The 22,434-nt window shown below is 47.4% G+C and overlaps 1 protein-coding gene across 3 annotated transcripts in view; it reads left to right on the top strand.

Moving 5' to 3' along the window:
* LOC144819829 (uncharacterized) overlaps window positions 1–17,151 on the top strand; it is a 254,736-nt gene extending 237,585 nt beyond the window's left edge. For all 3 annotated transcript variants that reach the window (XM_078677556.1, XM_078677555.1, XM_078677554.1), the window contains one exon: window positions 16,289–17,151. In XM_078677556.1, the coding sequence (XP_078533682.1) occupies window positions 16,289–16,974 (686 nt within the window). In that variant the 3' untranslated portion in view covers window positions 16,975–17,151. The remainder of the gene's footprint in view (window positions 1–16,288) is intronic.
* The last annotated feature ends 5,283 nt before the right edge of the window (window positions 17,152–22,434 follow it).

Below are 22,434 nucleotides of genomic sequence, written 5' to 3'. Positions count from 1 at the left end.
TGGGCATTGCGGCTGGTCCCAGTGTTGCAGGGGGAGAACTTCAGTAAAATCACAGATCCGCAGGCGGTGGCAGATAGCTTTGCGGAGTATTATAGTGGTGTCTACACCTCGGCTGGAACATATACTGAGGCAGAAAATAATGGAATGATCAAGGACATCCAATTACCCACACTCTCAGAGGATGACCGGAAATATCTGGAGTCCCCGCTTACTGATGACGAGGTGGCACAGGCCATAAGGGGAGTGCGCTCAGGGAAGGCCACTGGACCAAACGGAATACCCATAGAACTGTATAAGTTGAGCGCTAATAGGCTTGCTCCATTCCTCCTTTCCATGTTTGAGGAAAGCAGGGAGAAAGGTCAGCTTCCCTATGACCACCGAGTGGCAAACATTGTGGTTATCCATAAAGAAGGCAAACCCAAGACGTGTTGTTCATCGTATAGACCTATCTCGTAATTGAACGCCGAGCCTAAAGTCCTGGCGAAATTGTTGGCCACTAGACTGGCCAAAGTTATTACCTCCTTGATACATGCGGACCAGTCCGGTTTTATGCCACGTAGGAACACAGCCCTCAATTTGCGTCGGCTACATGGGGTACTAGGTAGGACTGCGACTATTCAGGAGCCAGCAGTGCTAATGTCTCCGGACGCTACTATGGCATTTGATAGGGTCGAATGGCCCTATCTTTTTGCTGTCTTGGAGAAGCTGGGTTTCGGTCCTGAGTTTATTAATTGGGTGCGCCTTTTATATGCAGCTCCCTTGGCCAGAGTCGTTGTAAACAATCGTAAGTCCTCTGACTTTCCCCTCAGCAGGGGCACGAGACAGGGATGTCCCCTGTCCCCGCTCCTTTTTGCTCTGTTCCTGGTGTGTCTGGCGGCCTGGGTTCGATGGGACCATTCCATACGTGGCCTGAGCTGGACGTTGGCGTGGGAGGATAAAATTTCATTATATGCAGATGATATCTTGCTTTATCTTACCAACCCGAGGGGGTCCCTGATGTGTTTTCTGGATGTGCTTGCTATCTTTAGGAGGTACTCAGGCTTTGCAATAAATTGGTCAAAGTCGGTACTTTTTGTTCTCAGAGGCGATCCGCCGATAGTCCATAATTCTTCCCTGATACAAATTGATCCGGTAGGGTTTAAATACCTCGGCATTTATGTTACACTTGACCCAAAACTACGATTGCCAATAACCTGGGCCCCCCTCTGACCCGCTTTAGGGGAGATGTGGTGCGTTAGAAGGCACTTCCGCTCTCCATTCAGTGCTTTTTAAGATGCTGGCCCTTCCCCGGTTCTTGTATGCCCTTCAGAACATAATGGATCCGGTTCCGGCGTCCTATTTCAGAGAAGTGGAGGCCCTACAGAGACAGCTTCTGTGGGAGGGTAAGCCCCGCATAGCATTTTCTAAACGTACTCTTCCCTGGTACAACGGAGGGATAGGACATCCGGATCTTCGAAAATACTACTGGGCTTCTCAGCTGGCGGCGCTGAACCGCGTTATATACGGGTCACCTGGGGACCCTGGATACGTCATGGACCGTTGGCAGGTCCCAGGGGGCGACTTCACTAGAGCGTTATACGCCAGACCTCAGCGGTTCCCCCTTACGGGACCCACGGCCCATGCAGTACAGGTGTGGCATGCGACCAATAGCTATCTCAAATGGGAGGGGAAGCTCACACTCGCCACTCCGTTGTGGAGTTCGGAGAAGCTGGGGAGTCTATGGAACCTCATTGGGATTGCTAAGATTAAGGATGTCTGGGGAGGGGGCACGGTCCACACATTGCAATCCGTCAAGCAACAATACCACCTTCAAGACAGTGAACACTACCGTTACCTTCAGGTTAGTCATGCGGTGTGTACACATATTCCTAGAGACACGTTACTCCCCAATGCTTTCCCCCGTCGAGGACCGAGAGTTGGATGGTCACCTCCCTGAAAAGACCATCTCACTAATATACAAGAAGCTTATTAACAACATGGCGGACCCGTTGGCACTTATAAAATCACGCTGGATCGAGGATGGGCTGGAGTTAGATGGTGAGGATTGGCAGGAGGCGGTCTCCTCTCCGCGGGTGGTAGCGATACAGATGATGCTCAGCTTGGTACAATTAAAGATCCTGCACAGGTCATACGTCACAGGGCCTTGTCTAGTTTGTATGCGTCGCTCGGAGGGTGGAGAGTGTAGGAGGGGGTGTGGGAAACTCGGAACGTTAATACATATACTGTGGCATTGTACTGAGATGCAGACCTACTGGGGGAAGATCCATGACAAGTTGCGAGACGTACTGGGGGTGGAGATAAGTCCTGAGGCCCGCAGGTGTATTTTGATTGATTAGGAGCCAACAGTTCTGAACGCATATAGGAATCAAGGGGTGACTTTGGCATGCATGATAGCTGAGCGCAACTTTGACCAGTTGTGGGGAGCGAGCCAGCCGCCCCGCATTGAGAAGTGGAGGCGCAGGTGTCTCCTTGATCCAATTTCACTATTTTGTATCATTATTTTGATGTATGGAATGTAAAGATGAACCCTTGCCAGAGCTTCTTTTGTCACCTGTTGTATTTTCTTTGTTGTTTTATTAATAAAAATAATTTTTTAAAAACATTTCAGGTTATATTTGCGCTAGATATCTCAAACCGCTAAAGAGCTGTAAAACCATGATTTCAGACAGTCTGGCTGTTACTATAATCCGCCTCCACATTTGGGGGGAGAAACAATAGGTTTGGGATTGTCATTCTTGCTCCACTTGGACGTTTTGCCACTTACATAGTGTTGGTTGCACCTCCTTCTGTCTGTCTATCATCATCTATTGACATTTACTTAATCAGCTCGTTTGTCAACATAGGCCTATTCTGCTCACAGTCATCCTTATACTCTAACACCCTTTCAGTTACTGAGAGCATGAGGTCCCGACCTAATCTATCTTTAATTGCTACTAATATCCTATCCCAAAACACCTTCAGGGAAGAGCAGAGAACAAACATATGAACAATACCAGCCACATATAGCCCGCAATTAGGGCAGTTCTGACGTGCCCCTCCATGAGTCCTGCCCCCTACAGCCCCACCTTGAGACCATCTGGCAATCCTTTCTGGTGTATAGTAAAGCAAGCAAAGTGTCTGAAATTGCTGCAGCCGTAAATTCACAGAATGTACAGATCGAGCAGTAGTATCTAAGGCTAACCTCATGTTCTCAATAGTAATATTTTCCCCCAGAATATCACTCCACTTAAGCGCCAGTTTCTCACCCCCCTCTACCCTGTTTTGACAGAGAAGCCAGTATGACTTACTGATGATGGCCTGCTGGTTCTGAGTATACATACACTCCCACATATCTGACCCGGCAACCCTCTGGACTACTAGACTTCTAACTAAATAGTCCCTAACCTGTAGGTATTTAAAAACAGGTGTTGGGGGATATCAAATGACGCGCGGAGATTCTCGAATGTCTTAAAGCCATTACAATCAGATAACTGTCCCAGGGAGTGCACCCCATACCTGGCCCACTGATGGGCTGTACCGTCTTGAAAAATTCCCAGCAGCATTGGGTTCCCCCATAGAGGGAGTCTACTATGTATAGAAGATAAAGAAAGTCTAGTTTTAATGCCCTGCCATATATATATATATACACAATCCGTGATAGTCTTAAACCGTACACGTTTAAAATTATTGGGGTTGTTAATTCGATACAAAAACATCTGGCTCTCTCCCCCAAGAACCAGCCAATGCCAGAAATCCGTTTGCTCAGGGTTTAAAAGTCTCCGTAAGCGGCCAACAAAAGCAGACAAAAAAATTACGTTTAAAAACAGGAAGGTCTAAGCCACCTTGATTATGTGGGAGCTTCATCAATCCAATAACCCGTCTTGCCTTCTTATAGCCCCATATGAAGCTGCTCAGAACTCTGTCAAGTTTCCTAAAAAACCCATTCGGAATACGTAGCGGGATGGACCTGAAGAGATATAGGAATTTGGGAAGTATCTTCATTTTTATCACGTTGCATCTGCCCAAGATGCTGAGTGGGAGTTTGTGCCACACCTTCAGTTGTTTGTTAACTGTATTTAATAAAGAGACGTAGTTTAGAGAGTGTATAAGCTCAATTTTAGAAGAGATTTGTACCCCAAGATATGTAACCCTCGGACATGCCCCTTCAATTGCGTCCTCCGGCTGAAAATTAAGCAGAACTTGAGTTTTATACCTATTCAACTTATATCCGGAAAAATCCCGAACCGTTTTGCCTCTCTATCTATGTTCTCTATAGCCTCCTTTGGTTTTTCCGTAAAAATGGCTGTCATCGGCATGCCATGAGTTTAAGGGGGGGCTGTTCCATATTCAACGGGCAAATCAAATTATTAGCCAGAAGTGCCCGGATAAATGGTTCTATATAAAGAGCAAATAAAAGAGAGGAGCGGGGGCAGCCCTGCCTCGTACCGCACCGGATTGGAAAAGGGGTTGTTTGAACATTCAAATACAGTAGCTTAGCCATCGGGTTATGATACATAGCCACTACCAATTTCCGAAAATTTTCCTAAACCCCAAATGCAGTAAGTGTTGCCCAGAGATAATCCCAGGCCACCCGGTCAAATGCCTTTTCTGCATCCAATAAGACCATGCCGAATTCAGTTTTAAGCTTCCCAGCCACATCAAAGGCTGCTATTGCCGTGTTAACATGGGCGGTGGTATCTCTCCCCCCGTGGCCAGTATCTTAGCAAACACCTTGGCGTCTGCATTAATTAAAGAGATTGGGCGGTACGAGGCCCGTTCCTCCGGAGCTTTATCTTTATTTAAAAAGAAGATTATATTGGCCATATTCCATGAGTCAGGAACGCGACCTGTGTTCCTAATTTGAGAAACTTATAAATCTCTGCTGGAAAAGGGCATCATCCCCCGCCGCCTTCCCTGATGATCATCCCCCTATTGCCTCCAAAACCTCCTCCTCTGTAATCTCCTATTCTAATTACAGAGAATCTTCTTCTGTCAGAGTCGGCAAATTACTCCCCTGTAAATAACTCTACATATCAGTTAAATCTTGCCCTGGATCTGGAGAATACAATTGCTGATAAAAGATAGAAAACTGATTGGCTACATCCTGGGGGCATCTATGAAGAACTCCCCCTCCCCTTTTATTGCCCTAATCTTAGTTTTAAGACGGTTGTCCATAAGTTGATGGGCTAAGACTTTCCCTATCCTATCGCTGTATTCATACTGTAATGTCTTATGTTTGGTAAAACACACCTCCACTTTCTCTTTTAAGACCCTATTGATCTCAGCCTTCTGCTCCAAAAAAGGAGGGAATACCCACACCATCTTCTGCCAAGTTTGGGTAATCCAACCCAAAATCAGCTAGAAAGTCCTCTAAATATCCCCCTTGGGTGGTATGTTCAAAATGGGACTCTAAGTTACAAAGTGGACCAAGTTCGTCAAAGACTTGACAATTTGTATTACACAAATGAATGTTAAAATCTCCAAGTAAAATAATTGAGAACTGGGTAACTTTCTTCTCCCTATATAAATCTACAAAGTGATTTAGGCTGCACAAATGTTCATTGTTCATTTGTAGCTAATTTTTCAGAAGAATTGTAAAAATTAAGATCAAGTATCTTCGGTGTATGTGCAGGATTAACTCGACCGCTAAACAATTTATAGACCTGTATCCAATTTACTATGACTGCCCCTCACATTTAAGGAAATCAGTGTTAATAAGCCGCCCCTCTAGCAGCCTGCTGCCGACAGTCGCGCGGCTTCCGTGTAAGTTGTGTAACCATCAAGCCAAAATGTGTTTTCAGTCTCCCATGTTTCTTGTAACCCCACTACATCATACTCCCTTACTAGGCCAAGTCACCTGGGATCATCACACATGTTCTTTAGACCCGCTATATTCCAACTAAGTATTTTCGAAGTTTCTATCGATCTTTCTACTTCCCTTGTTGGTACACTCAAATTAGGGATGGCCTGATTCGGGTGAGTCAAACCAAGTGTAGGGGTGTGATTTGATAGTCAATCATTGGAATGTAACTGGCTCAAAGGGGAACATCTGTTAATTCTAAAGTATTCCCACCTGCTCTTTGACCTGGGACAGCCTCAGATGTTAACAAACTTAAAGGTTGTGGGTTTGGGTTCTGAGTGAGCAGAGGACTCTCTCTGTTGATACGCCTTGGGCCCTGCCCTTTATATGTCCTTTCTGTGGAGTAACCAAGCAGAGATGTAGAATTGCCAGCATGTTTTCTCACAGGTGGGCAGTAGAAAACCCCCAGGGGAAATGCTTTATCTCCCCCGGACCATGATTGCAACACTCGTTAAAAAGAAAACAGGCTACATTTGCCTTATTAAAGTTGACAACGACGCAATCGCCATCATCCATCTTCATGCCCTGACCAAGCCACCCCACTCGCCTAGCCATAATAATGCGTGAAGCTGCTTTGGCCCCACCATCAAACAGCCTTGTGCACCAAAATTTGACTTTATGAATCAATTTGTCAGGGGTCTCATTAGTGTTATCTTTAAGGTGTGGAACCCCTACTAACACAGCTCTGAGGGGTGGCCTCCGGGGGTAAGTGGAGCCTGCATTTATTTCCCGGCCCGTATTAAGACCGAATGCTCCACTCTCTATGAACAGAAGTTTCTAACTGTTCAGGTGGTAGGTGGGACATCATATAAATTGGTTTAGCACCCAGCTGTTCAAGCTTTTGTTATTGTTAGCTATTTTATTGTAATCAAGGTTTGGATTCCCAGGGTGTTGGGTGGTATGTTGAACCCCTCTGGATTGTCCTGCCTGTGTATGACATATACCAGCTTGAGCACCCAGTGACACATTACTCCGTACGATATCCTCATTCAACCCAAATGTACGCTCCCTCAATTTACTTAAATGTGACAAGTCAAGTCCTCCTTGGTAGTCCCGAAAAAAGTCTCAAGAAACGTTTGAATAGAATTAGCAACAACGGTAGTAAAATGAGCTTTAGCCCGGGCTTCTATGCCCAAGACTCCTTTGCTCCCCTCCCCGAGGTACAGCTATATTAGACCCCAATTGTATTCCTTTTCTCCGTTTTTTCTTGTTTGAGGCCACCATCGAGGCAGCGGGTACAACTCCACCCACCCTTACACTGATATTTGTTGCAGGGTCCTGAAGAGTAGTCAAAATGTCTTTTACCACCCTGGTAGAAACACCCTCTTCCACCTCGGAGTCTGTTTCAATGATAACACCAGGTATTTCAGATTGTGTGGTTTCACTGGAGGAGTTATGTGAGTTGTTATCCGTTCCAGATCCTCCCCCTAGTCCCAGCTGCTCCTCCACATCATGAGTTTCCTCACTTAACGCCCCAACAACTGTTGTCAGATATGAAATGATGGAGGCACAATTTCTAGGGATCTTGGCTTTCACTTTTCCCCATCACAATTAGAGGGTAGTTTTTGCTTACCCATGTCGAAATACAGCTGAAAGGGGGCTGACCCAGCCCAGTCTCCGCCAGAAGCTGACGGGCGCAGACGGACCCTCCCTTGGACCGGGCTTTGCCCAGGCACGTCCCGGGCACGCCTGCGCACCTCCCACGCTGTGGGAGCCCGCCGGAGATTTTGTAGCGCCTCCAGACGTGGGATGCTGGTGACAGTGGTCGCGGCTGCAAGCCGCGTTTGAGCCCGGGACACTCAACTCCGCTCCACTTTACTCCACTCTATGCCACTATGAGGAACTCTACTACACGACACTATATATCTCTCTACTTCATTCCAACACACTATTCCGCTCTACACCACACCACTCTACTCCGTTCCAGTCTATGCTGCTCTACGTCCCTCCACTCTGACACTCTACAAAACTCCACTCATTGACACTCTACTTCACTCTAACCACTCCACTCTCTGCCACTCTACAAAAATCTACTTCACTGTACGTTGCTCTAATCTACGACACTCCGCTCTATAACACTCCTCTCTGCACCACATTTTTATATGCCACTAACTTTTGAACAGCAGCCACACTGGTGTACACCATTACTAAAACACATTGGCAAAGCCAATAGCTCTTGCATAGGTGAGAGCTATTAGCTTTGCCAATGCTTGTTTTTTGTTTACAGGGGTTTTGCCCCAGTACCCTTGCCCTCCACTGTGACATTGTGTCACATGCACCGCATTGTTTAATTCACATAGCAGTTGACAAAATGTCAGTCGAAACTAAGGAAGCGCCACAAATGTTACATGTGTATCTATGAAAGGGTATTTCAAATACAATTTCTCTTATGTGTTGATTATGAAAAGTTATGACAGGCAGTAGGTATGATTTATCTACTACCTAGCACATATTTTAACACTGATAAACATTTACGGTGGATTGTTTTTGCACAGCCTGTTGTCAGGTATTTTGTTAAATGAAATCTCTCAGATTATCTTCGTAGGGAAGGATTTTGGCACTGGTTGCCCCTTTGAGAAACTCTTAGACACCGACGAAGGCCCCAGGCCGAAACGCGTTGGTCTTTATCCCCATTTTGCACATGCACCTTGCTGAAATCTCAAAACTTTAAAAAGAATAAGAACCTTTCTACATGAACTAAGGACCTGCTTTGCTTTTGTGACCTGCTCGGTGCTGTCTTCCTGTGCCCTCGATAAATGGTGTGTGATGCGAAGGAGGGTTGATGCTGGACATGAGTATATATCAGGGGTCTCCAACCTTTTCTGTAGTGAGAGCTACTTTTGATCAGTGAAAATCGTTGTGAGCTACTAAAGGCCGAGCAACTCGCGAATTGTTCCCAGATCCTTATCTACGCAAAAATAAGTTAGTGCCATGCAACTCTGATCTGGACTCTGACAAATGCGCTGAAAATGGTATGGTTAAGCACAGGTGTGGTGGCAGCATCAATGAGCGTGATTGCGGGCTAAAGGTTTTTTTAATTAAGGATGAAATAGCATGTAAGTACAAACATCACTCCAGGCACTTACTACTTGCAGCGAGCTGCGGCAAACACGCCTGCCGGTAGCTGCTGCCTGCAAGTTCAGACTCTCTTTGCGGCTGGGCCAGCACGCGGCCCGGGCACAATTGATTTTGATGGCTGTTGGTGTGCTAGGGTGGGCTGAAGCTCAACTGAGGAACCACTTCGGCAGCTAGGTTCAGTCAGCTGTTGGTGTGGGGCCTACTCGGGGGTCCGGTCACGGGATTCCTTATTCATTCATTTCATAAATCTTTATTTCGGTAAGTTTACCACCATAAAAGATATACAAAGATCCATTTCATAATAATTATTAAAACAATAAAACATTTAAAAACATTTCAAGTCCATCTGAGTCCATAGAAATTTTCGATAGTGCAGAGTTTCACATTTTTACTGTAGGGGAATCAATAGCCAGCCTTAAGACACTGTCTTCTGAGAAACTACATTGCACCTAGATATTTGGCCACAGCAAAAACAATCGGTTCAGAGGAGTCTGTTTTCAGCACTCTAAATGCGGCCAGACACTCCACAAGCCCCAGATTCCTGCATACAGGGACAATCCATTTCTTGCGGGAGTCGTTGTAGGCCGGGCAGAAAAAGATTATGTGGAGCTCAGATTCGTTGGCCACTCTACAAGCCGGGCATAAGCTAACTGTTGATTCGCTCCACTTGCCAGTTAGAACTCGGAGTGGAAGGGTCCCATGCCTCCTTTGCAAGTAGAGTTTCCTGAGTAAAGCAGGGTATAGTTTGTCCAAGGCAGGTTCAAAACTGTAGGTGTCCTTAAAGCGTAGGAATGACTCCGTGAGTGTCCCCAAATTTTGCCGACGATAGAGGGCCGCCAGTTTACTGTCATAGTAGACCTTTACCAGTCTCTTTTTGGGAATTAACGGGCATGTGGATGATGGATCAGACCAGAGTGTCAATAGGCCTAGACCCTCCAGTTCAGTTTTAATAAATTTAAACCATTTAATTTTCCCAGCATTAGGCATAGCTAGCACTTCCTGTAGACCCTGCCTATAACTGATCAGTTCTGGGACTGCCCAAAACCTACGCCAATAAACCAAGGGACGCAGTGCCAATTCTTCACTTAAAGGACGCAGCCCTAAGTCTAGCCTCAGTGGAACAAGGGGCGTGCTGGGTGGAAGTCGTACCACCCGCCTAATAAACTTGTTCTCCCCTCTCGCCAGTTCTGGTGAAGCTACATGACCCCATAACTCACAGCCATACATAGCGGCCCCCCTTGCCTGTGCCCTATAAATCTGGAGGGGTGGGCCGACGGGTTTGATGGATGACCTATTTTTTCCCATGAGCCTCAATACCCCTCCCGAGTACTGGGCCAATGCAAGTAGTGCTCTCTCTTGTTGTGTGCACCAAGTCATATTCTCATTTAGCATGAGACCAAGGTACTCAAAAATGCGCACCCTTTCAAGTCTGGTCTGGCCAATGGTGGGGTTAAATCGTAGTTTTGGCGGGGGATTAAAAACCATAAATTTGGTCTTTAGAGTGTTGATTTCTAACCCGTGATCCGCACAAAAATCCACAAAGCCATTTAAAACACGCTGTATCCCCATTGGGGACTTTGATAGCAGCAGGGTGTCATCAGCGAACATAATCGCCGGCACCCTGCTGCCTGCCAACTTGGGAGCGTCAGAGTTGGCAACCCCATTGAGGTGGGAGATTACCCCGTTGACGTAGAGGCAGAACAGGGTTGGTGCGAGCACACAACCCTGCCTTACCCCCCTGTCAACGGGGAACCGGTTCGACAACGCCCCCTCCTTACCACACCTCACCTGGGCAAAATTGGCGGTATGGAGACGAATAATCATCTCCAGCAAGCCCCCAGGGACCCCCAGTTTGGCCAACACCTCCCAGAGTTTTCTACGGGGAACCAGGTCAAAGGCCGCCCTCAGGTCCACGAATACAGTATAGAGGCTGCCACCCCCCAACTGTACCGTTTTCCAAAAAATGAGGGCGAGCCGAAAGACCTGGTCTATGGTGGAGATCTTTCTTCTGAATCCCGCTTGGAATGGACTCAGAATGTCATGTTCCAACATCCATTCCATCAGACGATCCAGAAGTAGCCTAGTGAAGAGTTTCTGGGAAACATCTATCAGGCTTATTGGCCTATAGTTGGCTGGGAGCAGAGGCGAGCCCTTCTTAAATATGGGGACTATCTCTGCCCCCAGCCAAGTTGGGGGGGATCATCATGCCGTTCACGGTGGCATTGAACAGCACCCTCAGATACGGTGCCCAGATCTTAACTTCATGCTTATAAAGGTCGCCTGGGACCTTGTCCAGACCTGGCGCCTTTTCAGCAGCGAGGCCCAGGATTGCCCTGTTGAGTTCTTCCAGAGTGAACCCGTCCATCTGGGATACGCTTTCGAGGGGTAGAGCCAATGCTGGTTCAAGTGGGTTCTCCGATTGATCCTGATCGGGCGTGCTGTACAAAAGTTTAAAATGGTCCTCCCACACGGCAGCTGCAATATTTGCATCTACTGCCGCTGTTGGTTCGGCTGAACCGTGCTTAACGATCTGCCAGAATTTACGGGCATCTCGATATGTAAGGGCAGCCGACATTTCAGACCAGTTGTCCTGGTCCCAGTCTATTTTTGCATTACGGGTAATAGACTTATAGACCATCCGCTTATCCCTGATCTTACTAGGAGTTTCCCGGTTTTTAAGAGACTCCAATAGGTCGGCCTTTGCCTTCCTGCAAGAAGCATTGAACCATGAGGCTCTTCTCCCCTTATTCTTTTTCGTCCTCGCCACTGGGTTCAATACAAAGTTGGAACAAAGCTTGGAGTGGATATCCCGAAGCGCGGTGAACTTGTCGGGGGTGAGTGACTGAGGAATGAGGTCCACAACTTTTTCAAGGGCAGGGACGACTGCCGCATATAGCCTCTGGATATTTTTGGGGTTCTCCACTAGTCTTGGCCATCTAATTCTGCGTCTGTTGCTAGGTGCAACTAGACCGACAGGAAATGCTAAATTTCCATCTATGATAACCGAGGGAATTCCCTGGACAGTGATCCTCAATGACAATACATTGTGGTCACTGTCACTCCTTTTGACTATCGTAAAGTCACTCACTTTAGCCCAATCCTTCATTGAAACCAGGATATAATCTATCCGTGATTCATACCCTGGTCTATTGAAGGTGGGCTGAGGTGGAATGTCTCACTTGAATCGCCCATTGCAGGCTCTCAGTCAATGGAATAAAGTGAAAGATGTTATTTGAGTGGCTATGGGCGACCATGATTTTACTGGTGGGCCCGGCAAGGAGGGTATCTCCCAGAGATCGTCCTCTTCACTGATTACCCCGCCCAAGTGGTCCGGGAGGGGCTCATACTGGGTGTTAAAATCCCCCCCGACTATAAGGAATGGGCAGAGGGTGACAGAGTCGAGGAACACAGCTAAGTACTCAATTGTCCCTGAGGTGCCCGTAATTCCAACCGATCTAGAGTAAACATTTATTAATGCTACACTCGCACCAGATGCCCACTCTAAAACAACACACTGAAAATCCAGTGAGTTGGTTTCAAAATTTCTCGCCCTGCATCCAAGGTGGGAATCCTACCCAAATCGACAAACCACCGGACGGTCTGCCCTTTCCGCCCCATTTTGCTGCAATCTCAAAGGTAGCATAGCCTGTGCGGGACTGTTGTCCTCTAGCCCACGTTTCTTGGAACAGACATATGTCATATTCCTCAATGAATTCCACCCACTCTGAGGAATCTAATTTGTTAGCCAATCCGGCAACGTTCCAGGAAAGTATCGAAACTATTCCGGGAGCCCCCGCCTTGTCACTAGAATTAGAAACCGAGGGACACATACTTGTCCTAGACTGGCTGTAGTTGGGACAGGACAATCCCTCTGTTCCCATTAAGCATGTTGCATACGACACCTCAGGAAGGGGATTATCTTTGTTGATTTGACCAACTGTGCCTAAGTTGGTAGTATCATCTTTTATGAGCTCAGTGAATGTGCCCCCCACAGAATAATCAACAGCCTGCTCCTCTGTATGCCTGATCTCACCCGTTGTTTGGTTACAATCTCCAAGGTGATATTGTGGTGATGGTAGGGCAGAACACGAAAAGGAATGGGACGGGGAACAGTGTGAATATGCCAGGGACAGTATGTCAGTAGCGCTGTGATTTATTGGTGGAGCAGAGCACGGTGAAGCGTAAGGCACAGAAAAGTATAAGTGTGAGTCTACCAAGGACGATGTATTAGTGGCCCTGTGGGAAAGTCAATCCACATCCTCGAGACATCCATATCTGTTGTGAGTGGGTGCCCCAATCCACCCCCCATTTATATCTTGTCAGTAGTTGATTGTCCCACCCTGTACACGGTTTCTTACCGGGATTGTATTCCAATTTCCCCCCGTATTGGGATGAAAGCGCGGGGGATAAAAGTAAGTTAGTGGTCTAGTTGTTATGGATGAATTAGCTCCATGGCTGCTCCATGAATGAATGAAGTGCGCGGTGTTAGGGTCTTCGAATGAGACGATGACACAATCACCTGTGATGGACTTGTGCGAGGCGCCTATCCAAGGGACACGTCGCACCATGAGAATTGTACTTCTCAGGTGATTGGGCAATGGCCTGTTTACATTAAGCCAGTGGATAACCTTGTTCTTTAGTGACCCAAAGTCCTCCTGCTGTTGGTATGAAATTTCAGGCACCCCCGTGAGGACTACTACATATGGTCTTACGTCTGGGGGAAGATCAACATAGCCCCTGTAGTGATTTTCAAAATGTTGTTTTTTTCTCTGTGGGGTAGAATGATAGGTATTGCGATCTTTAACCCTCGGGACAGCCGTTGCTTTTGGGGCTGGTGCAGATGGAGCCGACTGCTTATTTACATTTCCCGCTGCACTGATGGCCATGGTACTTACGGGAACCTTATGCCGAGGTTTCGGAACAGGTTTGGTCACTGGTGGAGCTGGTGGAATAGCGACCACTACTGATGGAGTGTGTGTCTCAACTGGTGGGCTAGTTGGTTTATTGGCAGGTATGGTCAAGGTGGCAAGGTTTAAAATACTTTTTTCTGTCTCGAGGAGCTGGGTTTCTATTCGAGAGAGTCTTAATTCCAAGGGGGTTAGAAGCTTTTTTAGCGTTTCCCACACCATTGTTAAAAATTGCACATCCTTTCCTTTAATCGTACAAAATGGTACCCCACCATTCTCACTTTCGATTACAAGATTCTCATGTTCCCCCTTTGACTTTACAGGACTAGGTTCTGGTACTGAGGGGTAACTTTTTGCCAGGGAAAGGAGTGAGTGGGATGGTTGAGCTAATGCTTGGAAGGACAACTGAGCCTTTGCAACCTTAGCCTTTTTCCTAGAATAGGCGCTGATGTTGTTGCGCTTCCGCTTCTGATTGGAACCCTTTGGGGAGGTGGGGGAAATCCTCGTGCTCGTGACCTTACACTTAGCAGTAGGTATCGTCTCCAAAGGGGGCCCCTCCACCACTCCCACCCCGCACACTGATGAACTAATGATGGGGGGGCTACACATGGAGACCCCACCTTCGATGCTGGGGCTGGAAGAGGTGCGACTATTGGATGGTGAATAACTGCCTGGGTTAGGATCGGTGTTGGACCCATTGGTCGATCTGGTTTTTTCGCAAAGGCAAAATGACCCAGAGAGGATTTTATTTTTTTGTCATGGCCATCTCCTGTGATAACCTTCTTGCTGCATCAAGTTCAATGGAGACCCTATGCTGCATCTTGCCGATCTCCATATCTATGGCGGTGTTAGTTCTAGTAATGAAGTCATCAAGTGTTCCATTTTGCAACTTCCCCTTGGCTGCCCTGCTTCTGTACTCACGTGTGGACATTGCGCCTTATCCTCAGCAGCACAGCTAACAGATGTGTTTACAGCAACGGAAATAAAGCCAGGGGGTATAGCCCGGACCGGACTCTACCGTACTCGAACGGCCTCAAACGGCCCGCTCTTTGCCCGGTCTTCGCCCCGGACGCCGTCCCACGCGCGTCCCGCGTCGCGGTAGAGATAGCGTCAATAATGTACGTGAAGGCGATGGGCGTGGCCGCCGGGGGAAGAGGCACCAGCTGCGTTGCCTGAGGAATGCTGGGCCTCGCAGTCCCCCGGTCGGTTCCCTTCTCAAAGACTCCCCTCGCAGCTCAACCCACGGAGTCTTCCAGCTGGGAGCGATGACAGGTTCTGCCGATTGCAGAACGCGCTCACACCAGCAGAAGCACCTCGGTGGGGAGACGGGCTTCTCAGCAGGGCAATAGAATCAAAGTGCAAGTGTCAAGCGGCAACAAAAGCTCCGTGAGCGGCACCCCTTATTAGATTTAGCGGTGCAAGATGCCTCATTCATTGCCAGCAGCCAAAATGTCCTCAGGAATTGACGCTGGCGCACGACCCACGGCGCTTTTAAAGACGTCACTAAATTGTGTCCATATTAATGTGGCGGCGCGCTATTCCAAGTGAATGTGTTACAGCCAAAGCTGCAAGAGGCTGAGCCTTCCCCCAAGCCTGGGGCACTCAGCAGCTTGCACTGTGACTGTGTTCTGAATACTCAATGAGTGTGCACAAAGATGATTGGTGTATTCAGAGCAATATGGAGAGATAACGGGTTTGAAGTGCAAACAAGATTTAAGGCTTACAGTGGGTACATCTGTAACACTTGCATACGATGGTACCACCGTTGGAGTCTTGAGCTTTTCTAAATCCGAAGTGTACTTGCCTGTGTAACAAATTCATGTCATGGCATGTGTATCTAAATTGAAAAACTGCCTTAAGACCCTTCATGTGGTGCTGCATGTGTGGAAATGCACCTTCTTTAAGCAAAAGTTTGGAGTGATATTTGGCGCTGCACCCCCACAAGCGGTCAGGTTCCCGGCGCACATAGCCTTGATTGCAGCGCACAGAGACCGCACACTGCCGCACACAGAGTAAAAAAATTAGCAGAAAAATTGATCCCAATGGTGGCTAATATTCCAGCTATCGATTTTCCTTTGCATTTAGCTATAACCCAATATTCAGGGAGTTCCTTTACTGTCCAACTCTCAATCAGGCCCCTAGGTTATAGAAATGAATATGATAGAGATGTTATTTAAAAAAAATTATTGTAGGAGTATTTATTTAAAGCTGCCTTGGAACTCTGTATGCTTTTATTATCAATGTTTTGGTTATTATTGATGCAATATCAATTTCGTGCCAGGACACTCTAGAGTAACAGTGCGCGCTACAAATACAATATAACATAACATAACAATATATTACATTGTTGTTATAATATTGAAATAAGTTCATATATTGTCCAAAGTGCTCATTTTTGTATATTGTATTTGCTTGTATTTGTCCTACAAGGAGAAGACTAATGACTTGAATTTTATTGCATTAGGTGAAGGGATAATGAAAAGAAAACGTAAGAATGGAGAAGCCATAACATACACCGAGAAACATCCACCATTGAATTCATCATTGGAAGATAGCAATGCGAAGATCATCCTGAAATCTCAGAAGCTGAATAGCTCCAGAGGCAACGTTTGGTCAGAAGCTAATTGTGAGCCACAAGGAGAGAAAGCTACTGGAAGTGAAAATGAGTACAGAAATGGCACTCATCCAAGGTTGCACCAGGAAGTCTCTGAAGAAGAAGAAATGGATAACATGAATGCCCAATGGAGCTCTTTGTGGAATGGACCTGTTTTGATAGGCCAGGCAAACGCACAGCAAAGCTGGGAGCCATATAATATTCCAGACTATGAGAGAGGACAGAACATCAATTTTATAGAACACCAAAGACAACAGGCAGAAGTTTGCCCTAAAGAAGGTAATTTTCAATGTAGCGAATGTCATAAAAGCTTCAGTCAGAAAAGATATCTCATTTGTCATCAGCGGATACATTCTGAGGAGAGACCATACCATTGTTCTGAATGTGACAAAAGTTTCTGTCATAAACACCATCTTATAGGACACCAGAGAGCACATTCGGGAGAGAAACCTTTTCAGTGTACTAAATGTTCAAAAAGTTTTACTTGGAAGGACAGTCTTCGTAGACATGAAAGAACACATATGGAAAACATATAAAAAAACATAATTCAACTTGAAGATTGAAAAAGACCATATAAATGTAAGGAATGAAAGAAAACGCCTTAATGCAAACCAGAGAACTCGTAAACCCTTCATCTTTCTCATTATAACCTTCCCTAGTTTATTCTGCCTCACATGTGTTTCACTGCCTGGTGTATTAAAAGCACTTGGATGGAATTAGGAGTGTTTTAGTGTTCTTACCTTAAATTTGGAAAGTCCTGAGATTATTCAGGAAATGTTGTATGCATTGATATTTTGGTTGTATTCTGTGGGTTGAATTTTTTCTGGAATGCTCTATGGATATAATTTATTAGGGTCTACACTACCTCTGATAGTGTTGTAACTGCTGCAGGACGTGCAACACTCCTTTGCAATGCTTACTATTCTCAGGGTTTGCTTTTTTTATGCTGGCTGGTTTCTTTTTCCATCGACATCTCATTCACACTTGAATTGTTAATTCCTTCTGTACCGTGTTTAACAGTATGTATCATAGGATTCTGGATTAACTGAAAACCATCTCTAATAATTGACTAAATGCACACTCACAGATTTGATTGAAAATGTTCCTTTTTTAATAATTGTAAATAAAGAAAACAACAATCCCTGTATTTCTTTGGTTGAAATCCAAGGTTTTGAAAACCATTTTTAAGTAGCTGAAAGATCATTACCCCATTTTCCTTTTAAACGTTACTACTGCATTGTTTTATTATTAAGTGTTTCCTGTCAGATATTTTCATCTTAAGTATTTTTAATATTTTGTGGTTATAAATATTTTTAAATGCAAAGTTTAAATAAACCTTAAAGATCAGGGTATGCATACTATAAACATGTTAAATAAATCAAAGTTTTGTGCCCAGGTATGTACCTATCTAAAATCTACATTTAAACTGCAGAATCTGCTCCTTTTCTGGTAGGTGAACTATTGAATTAATCTGTCTGTTGTGTACTTCTAACTGCAGATTCCTCACCTTTAGGATATTCCCCAGGCGCCAGTCTGGATCAGGAAATTTCTCATATCAGTGCTGCCGCATATAAGCACCACCCCTGAAAGCCCACGTCATTTGCTCTCTCTCTGTGCCTTTGCAGATTTGGAGCTCTTCTATCACTTTCGTTGATCTTTTACCATCACATATGTGCCCTTTAGAAGCAGACAATGTTCTCTCATTGTTTCCGTTCTGCACCACAGTGGGTTCTCAACCAACATAGCGCAGACGCTATAGCTTGAGTTATGTATGCTTTACCTTTTTCTTTCACAGGACCTGCAATCCTACATTAAGGTTAGTGAGTCCACTCACCCAGCATGCAATTTTAGCATTGCATGCCATTTATTCATGTAACTAGTGATGTATATATGTAACACTGGGGCAATCATTATTTTCACGCCCTGAAGAAAGTTCTGGGTCAAACAGGTCATAGAGTAGGGGCTGAAACATGTGACATTCATTCAAGGGTAATATGATCATTAAATCCTAGAAAACCACATCAAAAATCAATCTTTTCCAATCCATAATCACCCAAACCACCAATAAAAGGATACCTAGGTGTGTTTGAGGCATTTTCTATTTAGTTGTTATCTCCCTGGTAAAGATAACAATATCAAAGAGCTCCATGGAATACGGATGAGCCCACTCGACTTTTAGGGGCTAGGGTGGATCCAATGATGAAGCATGTAACTGTTCTAATTTGGTATCTGAGCTTCTCCTGCCTTTTTTTGCTGTTAGCGCCGGGATACTTCCGAGTAGCTGTGCGCTTTATAAATTAAAATAACATAACATAGAGTGGGTGAGAGTTATGCTATAAAAAGAAAGAGATTCCTCTTCCCTTTTTGAAAATTTTCCAGGTTCCCGCATGTGATAGGAATTAATCCTGGGTAACGCAAGGTGTTTTGTTGTGTTACTGTATTAGGGAGAGTCCTAATACAGTATAACTGCTCTATTAGTTAGAGCCCTAATACAGTATTACTGTATTAGGGAGGCCCTTGGGCCTCTGTTTCTCTCAAAGTTCTCCCAATCCCTATCCACAGGCAGGGCTCCCTCAGGCCCTTCACCTATTATTTGTGATAGTGACTGCGGAAAAAACATATGTTGGTCACGGGTCTGCAGTAGGTGTGGCTTTGGTATTTGGGCTTGGGGTATGATTACAAGAAGTGAGATGAGTGCGCACTCATACATCCGAAAGCAATCTAGGTTTGCAAAGCTATACATCTCTGAACACAGGAAGAAGTCACAGACCTTGCTTAAGTCCTACTTGCTCCAAGTCATGGGGCAAGGTTCATTCTGCTTCAGGGGCCGCGGTCAAAGTTCTCTGGTAAGTCAAAGTCCAAGAGGAAAAATAAGAAGGAAGAGTAGGACTTCACCCTATTCTGCCACGCTCTATTGAAAAAGAAGTCACAAAGGTGTAATGATTCATATCAATATCACCCTAAATCTCAGATCTGAAAGAGACACGTTAGTGATAGATTCCTTACCTTAGAATATCCCCAGGCGTCAGACTGAATCCGTAAAGTTTTGCTAGCACTACCCCTGCGCGTCAGTAGGTGGCGTCCTGCGGCTCTGCGTCCGTCGCTGGCGTCGTATGCGCCGAGATAACATCACAGAGACTACTTAGGCACCACCCATGCGCGCTGACATCAGTTCTTTCTGTTTCCGCGCCAGTAAGCGCAGATCCAGACAGAGCACATACCTCAGTCATTTTTTGACTATCTTTTTGAGACTTTTGTCTCTTGATGGTTTTCTCTGGTGCAAGTAAGGATGCCTGGTTTTAAGTCCTGCGGGACCTGCCGTCGCAATATGTCGGTGGCGGACCCTCATGACGTCTGTCTCTCCTGCCTGAAGCGCGACCATGACTCCCATTCCTGTCTGGACTGTCGGGCCATAGCCACGAAGGCCTTGAGGGAGCGGTGCTGAAAGTTGCTTGAAGTTTGGCACTCGTCCCCGCGCCGTTCGAGGTCCAGGGGTCGTTCCCATGACCGCTCGCGGAGCCGTAATCACTGCTCCTCGTGATCCAAGTCTTCACCCTTGGATTCGGGTAAGAGACAACACAAGAAGAAGTCGAAGAAGAGTTTTCGCTCTCCTACGTCCCCCTGTCGGTCCTCGGATGTGGATGAGGGGGACAGGGGCTCCGCCCCGGCAGCTCCTTCGGAGCCTGGGAGTCCCGCGGCCTTTCCGCCTTACCCAGGTCCGTCGGCGACTCCCGCATAAATGCAAGATTATTTTGCTGCCATGCACCGCCTGTTTAGGCCTTGGGCTCCCGCCGTTGCGCCTTCAGGCCCCGCGGTCCCGTGTCAGGATCCTGCTGGTCCGTCGACTCCGCCAGCGGATCCAGCCCCAACTCCGCCTGTGGCTCCGGCGCCGCAGGATTCAGCGCTGCTGGCTCTGGCCACGGCACCAAGAGGTCCCATGCTGCCGGCTCCATCCCCAGCGCTGCCGTCGGCGCAGTGGATACCGCTGGTTCCTCACTCTTCCCCGGTTCCCAGACGGGTTTGCCCCCGCCTGGGATCCGAATTGGGACGTGGCACCAGCTTGGCCCCGGCCGGCCCTGTTTCTTCCCTCCCCAATCCATGCCCCGCCGCCGAAGCCTGTGCTAACTGGTGGAGGACGTTTGGGAGGGGTCCGAGGTCCCTCTTGTGATTCTGAGCAGGACTAGGTGGACGACTTGGAGGAGGCCAGCAGCCTTGACGTCTCCTCTGATCCAGGGTTTGCCTCTCCCCACCCACTATGGTGGAAGGTGCCTTGTATACGGTGGTGCTCCGTCGGGCAGCTGAGGTCCTTAACCTCGATCTCCCCAAGGTGACCCTTAAGACTAATCTACTTACTGAGGTGCTCCAGTCAGTATCCACTTCATCGGAGCCGCTGCTGCCCTTTAACAATGCCCTCACTGAAGTCTTGTTGGGCACTTGGTCGCGGCCAGCCACAGGGGCTCCTGTGGATAAAAATTTCACCAGGCGTCATTGCCCGGTGCCAGGTGAACCTGCCTTTCTGACCACCCACTCCACACCGGAGAGTCTAGTCATTCAAGCTTCGACGTCCCAGAGTGCTTTTCCCATGGCTCTGCCAGATTAGGTCTCTAAGAAGTTGGAACAGTTTGGCAAGCAGTTGTTCTCTTCGGCCAGCTTAGGGCTGCGGTCAGTGAACAAAGCGTGCCTTTTGGGCTGCTATTCCCACGCAGTGTGGAATACCGTTGCTGAGGTGTTGCCTCAGTGTTCGGAGGAGGTCCAGACTGTGCTGTCTCAGGCTGTGGCTGAGGGTAAAGACACGGCTATGTTCGCCATTCGTTGTGGCTTGGACACTGCAGACTCCCTCAGTAGGGCGATTTCCACGACCGTGGCGCCTCGTTACCACGCCTGGTTGCAGTCCACTGGGTACTCCCTAGACGTCCAGGGCTCGCTCATGGACATGCCCCTTGACGGCACTCGCCTATTTGGTGATAAGGCTGACACTGCACTGGATCGTTTTAAGGACTCTCGGGCTATGGCCAAGTCCTTGGACCTTTCCACCATGCGCCCGGCCGCGTCTACATTTCATTCCTTTCATGGCCATGGCAGAGGCGCCCCTGGCCGTTCATTCGGTCCAAAGCCTGCGCAGAACCAAACTCTGCTTGCCGTGGGCGTGGAAGCCGCCGGGGTGGCTCTGGGGGCAGGCGTGAGGGTCAGTCCAACTCTGCCCCCGCGACTTCAACCTCGAAGCCTTCCTAGTCTGAGCTTCAGGTTGCCCCCCACGCCGGTGGGTGGCAAGATTGGTCATCACCTTCCCCATTGGCTTTCTGTCACTTCCGACAAGTGGGGGCTGCAACTCGTCCAGAAGGGCCACTCCCTCCCCTTTGAGTCTACCCCCACCCCATGCCACCTCGATTCCACCGCATGTCAGGGGATCACTTTGCGCTTCTCCAGCAGGAAGTTATGGCCCTCTTGGCCAAGTGGGGCATCGAGCACTTTTCTGGGCAGTAAGTAGGACGGGGTTGTATTCCCACTACTTCCTGGTTCCCAAGAAGGACAAAGGGGGCTTGCGCCCCATTTTGGACTTCAGGGACTGCAATTGCTTCCTCCGGAAGGAGAAGTTCAAGATGTTGACCCTGGCTCAGGTCTTGACTACTGTCGACCCTGGAGACTGGATGGTAGCGTTGGACTTGCAGGGCGCATATTTTCACATTCCCGTCATGCCTGCCCACCGGCATTACCTGCGGTTTACGGTAGGCCAGGAGCATTTTCAGTTTGCCGTGCTCCCCTTCGGCCTTACTAGTGCCCCTCGGGTGTTTACGAAAGTGATGGCGGTGGTCGCAGCTCATTTGCGCAGGTCAGGGGTGTAATTTTTCCCCTACCTCAATGACTGGTTGTTGGAGGCGGGCTCGCCTCAGGCAGTCGTCACTCACCTTCAGACTACGGCCGACCTCCTGCATTTGCTGGGGTTCTCCATCAATGTGCCGAAGTCGCACCTGAGTCCCTCTCAGAAGGTCCCCTTT

The sequence above is a fragment of the Lissotriton helveticus genome, chromosome 2_1, assembly GCF_964261635.1.
Source record: "Lissotriton helveticus chromosome 2_1, aLisHel1.1, whole genome shotgun sequence".
Taxonomy (NCBI): domain Eukaryota; kingdom Metazoa; phylum Chordata; class Amphibia; order Caudata; family Salamandridae; genus Lissotriton; species Lissotriton helveticus.
Note: the sequence above shows the minus strand (reverse complement) of the source record. Positions and strands in the feature narration are given on the sequence as shown.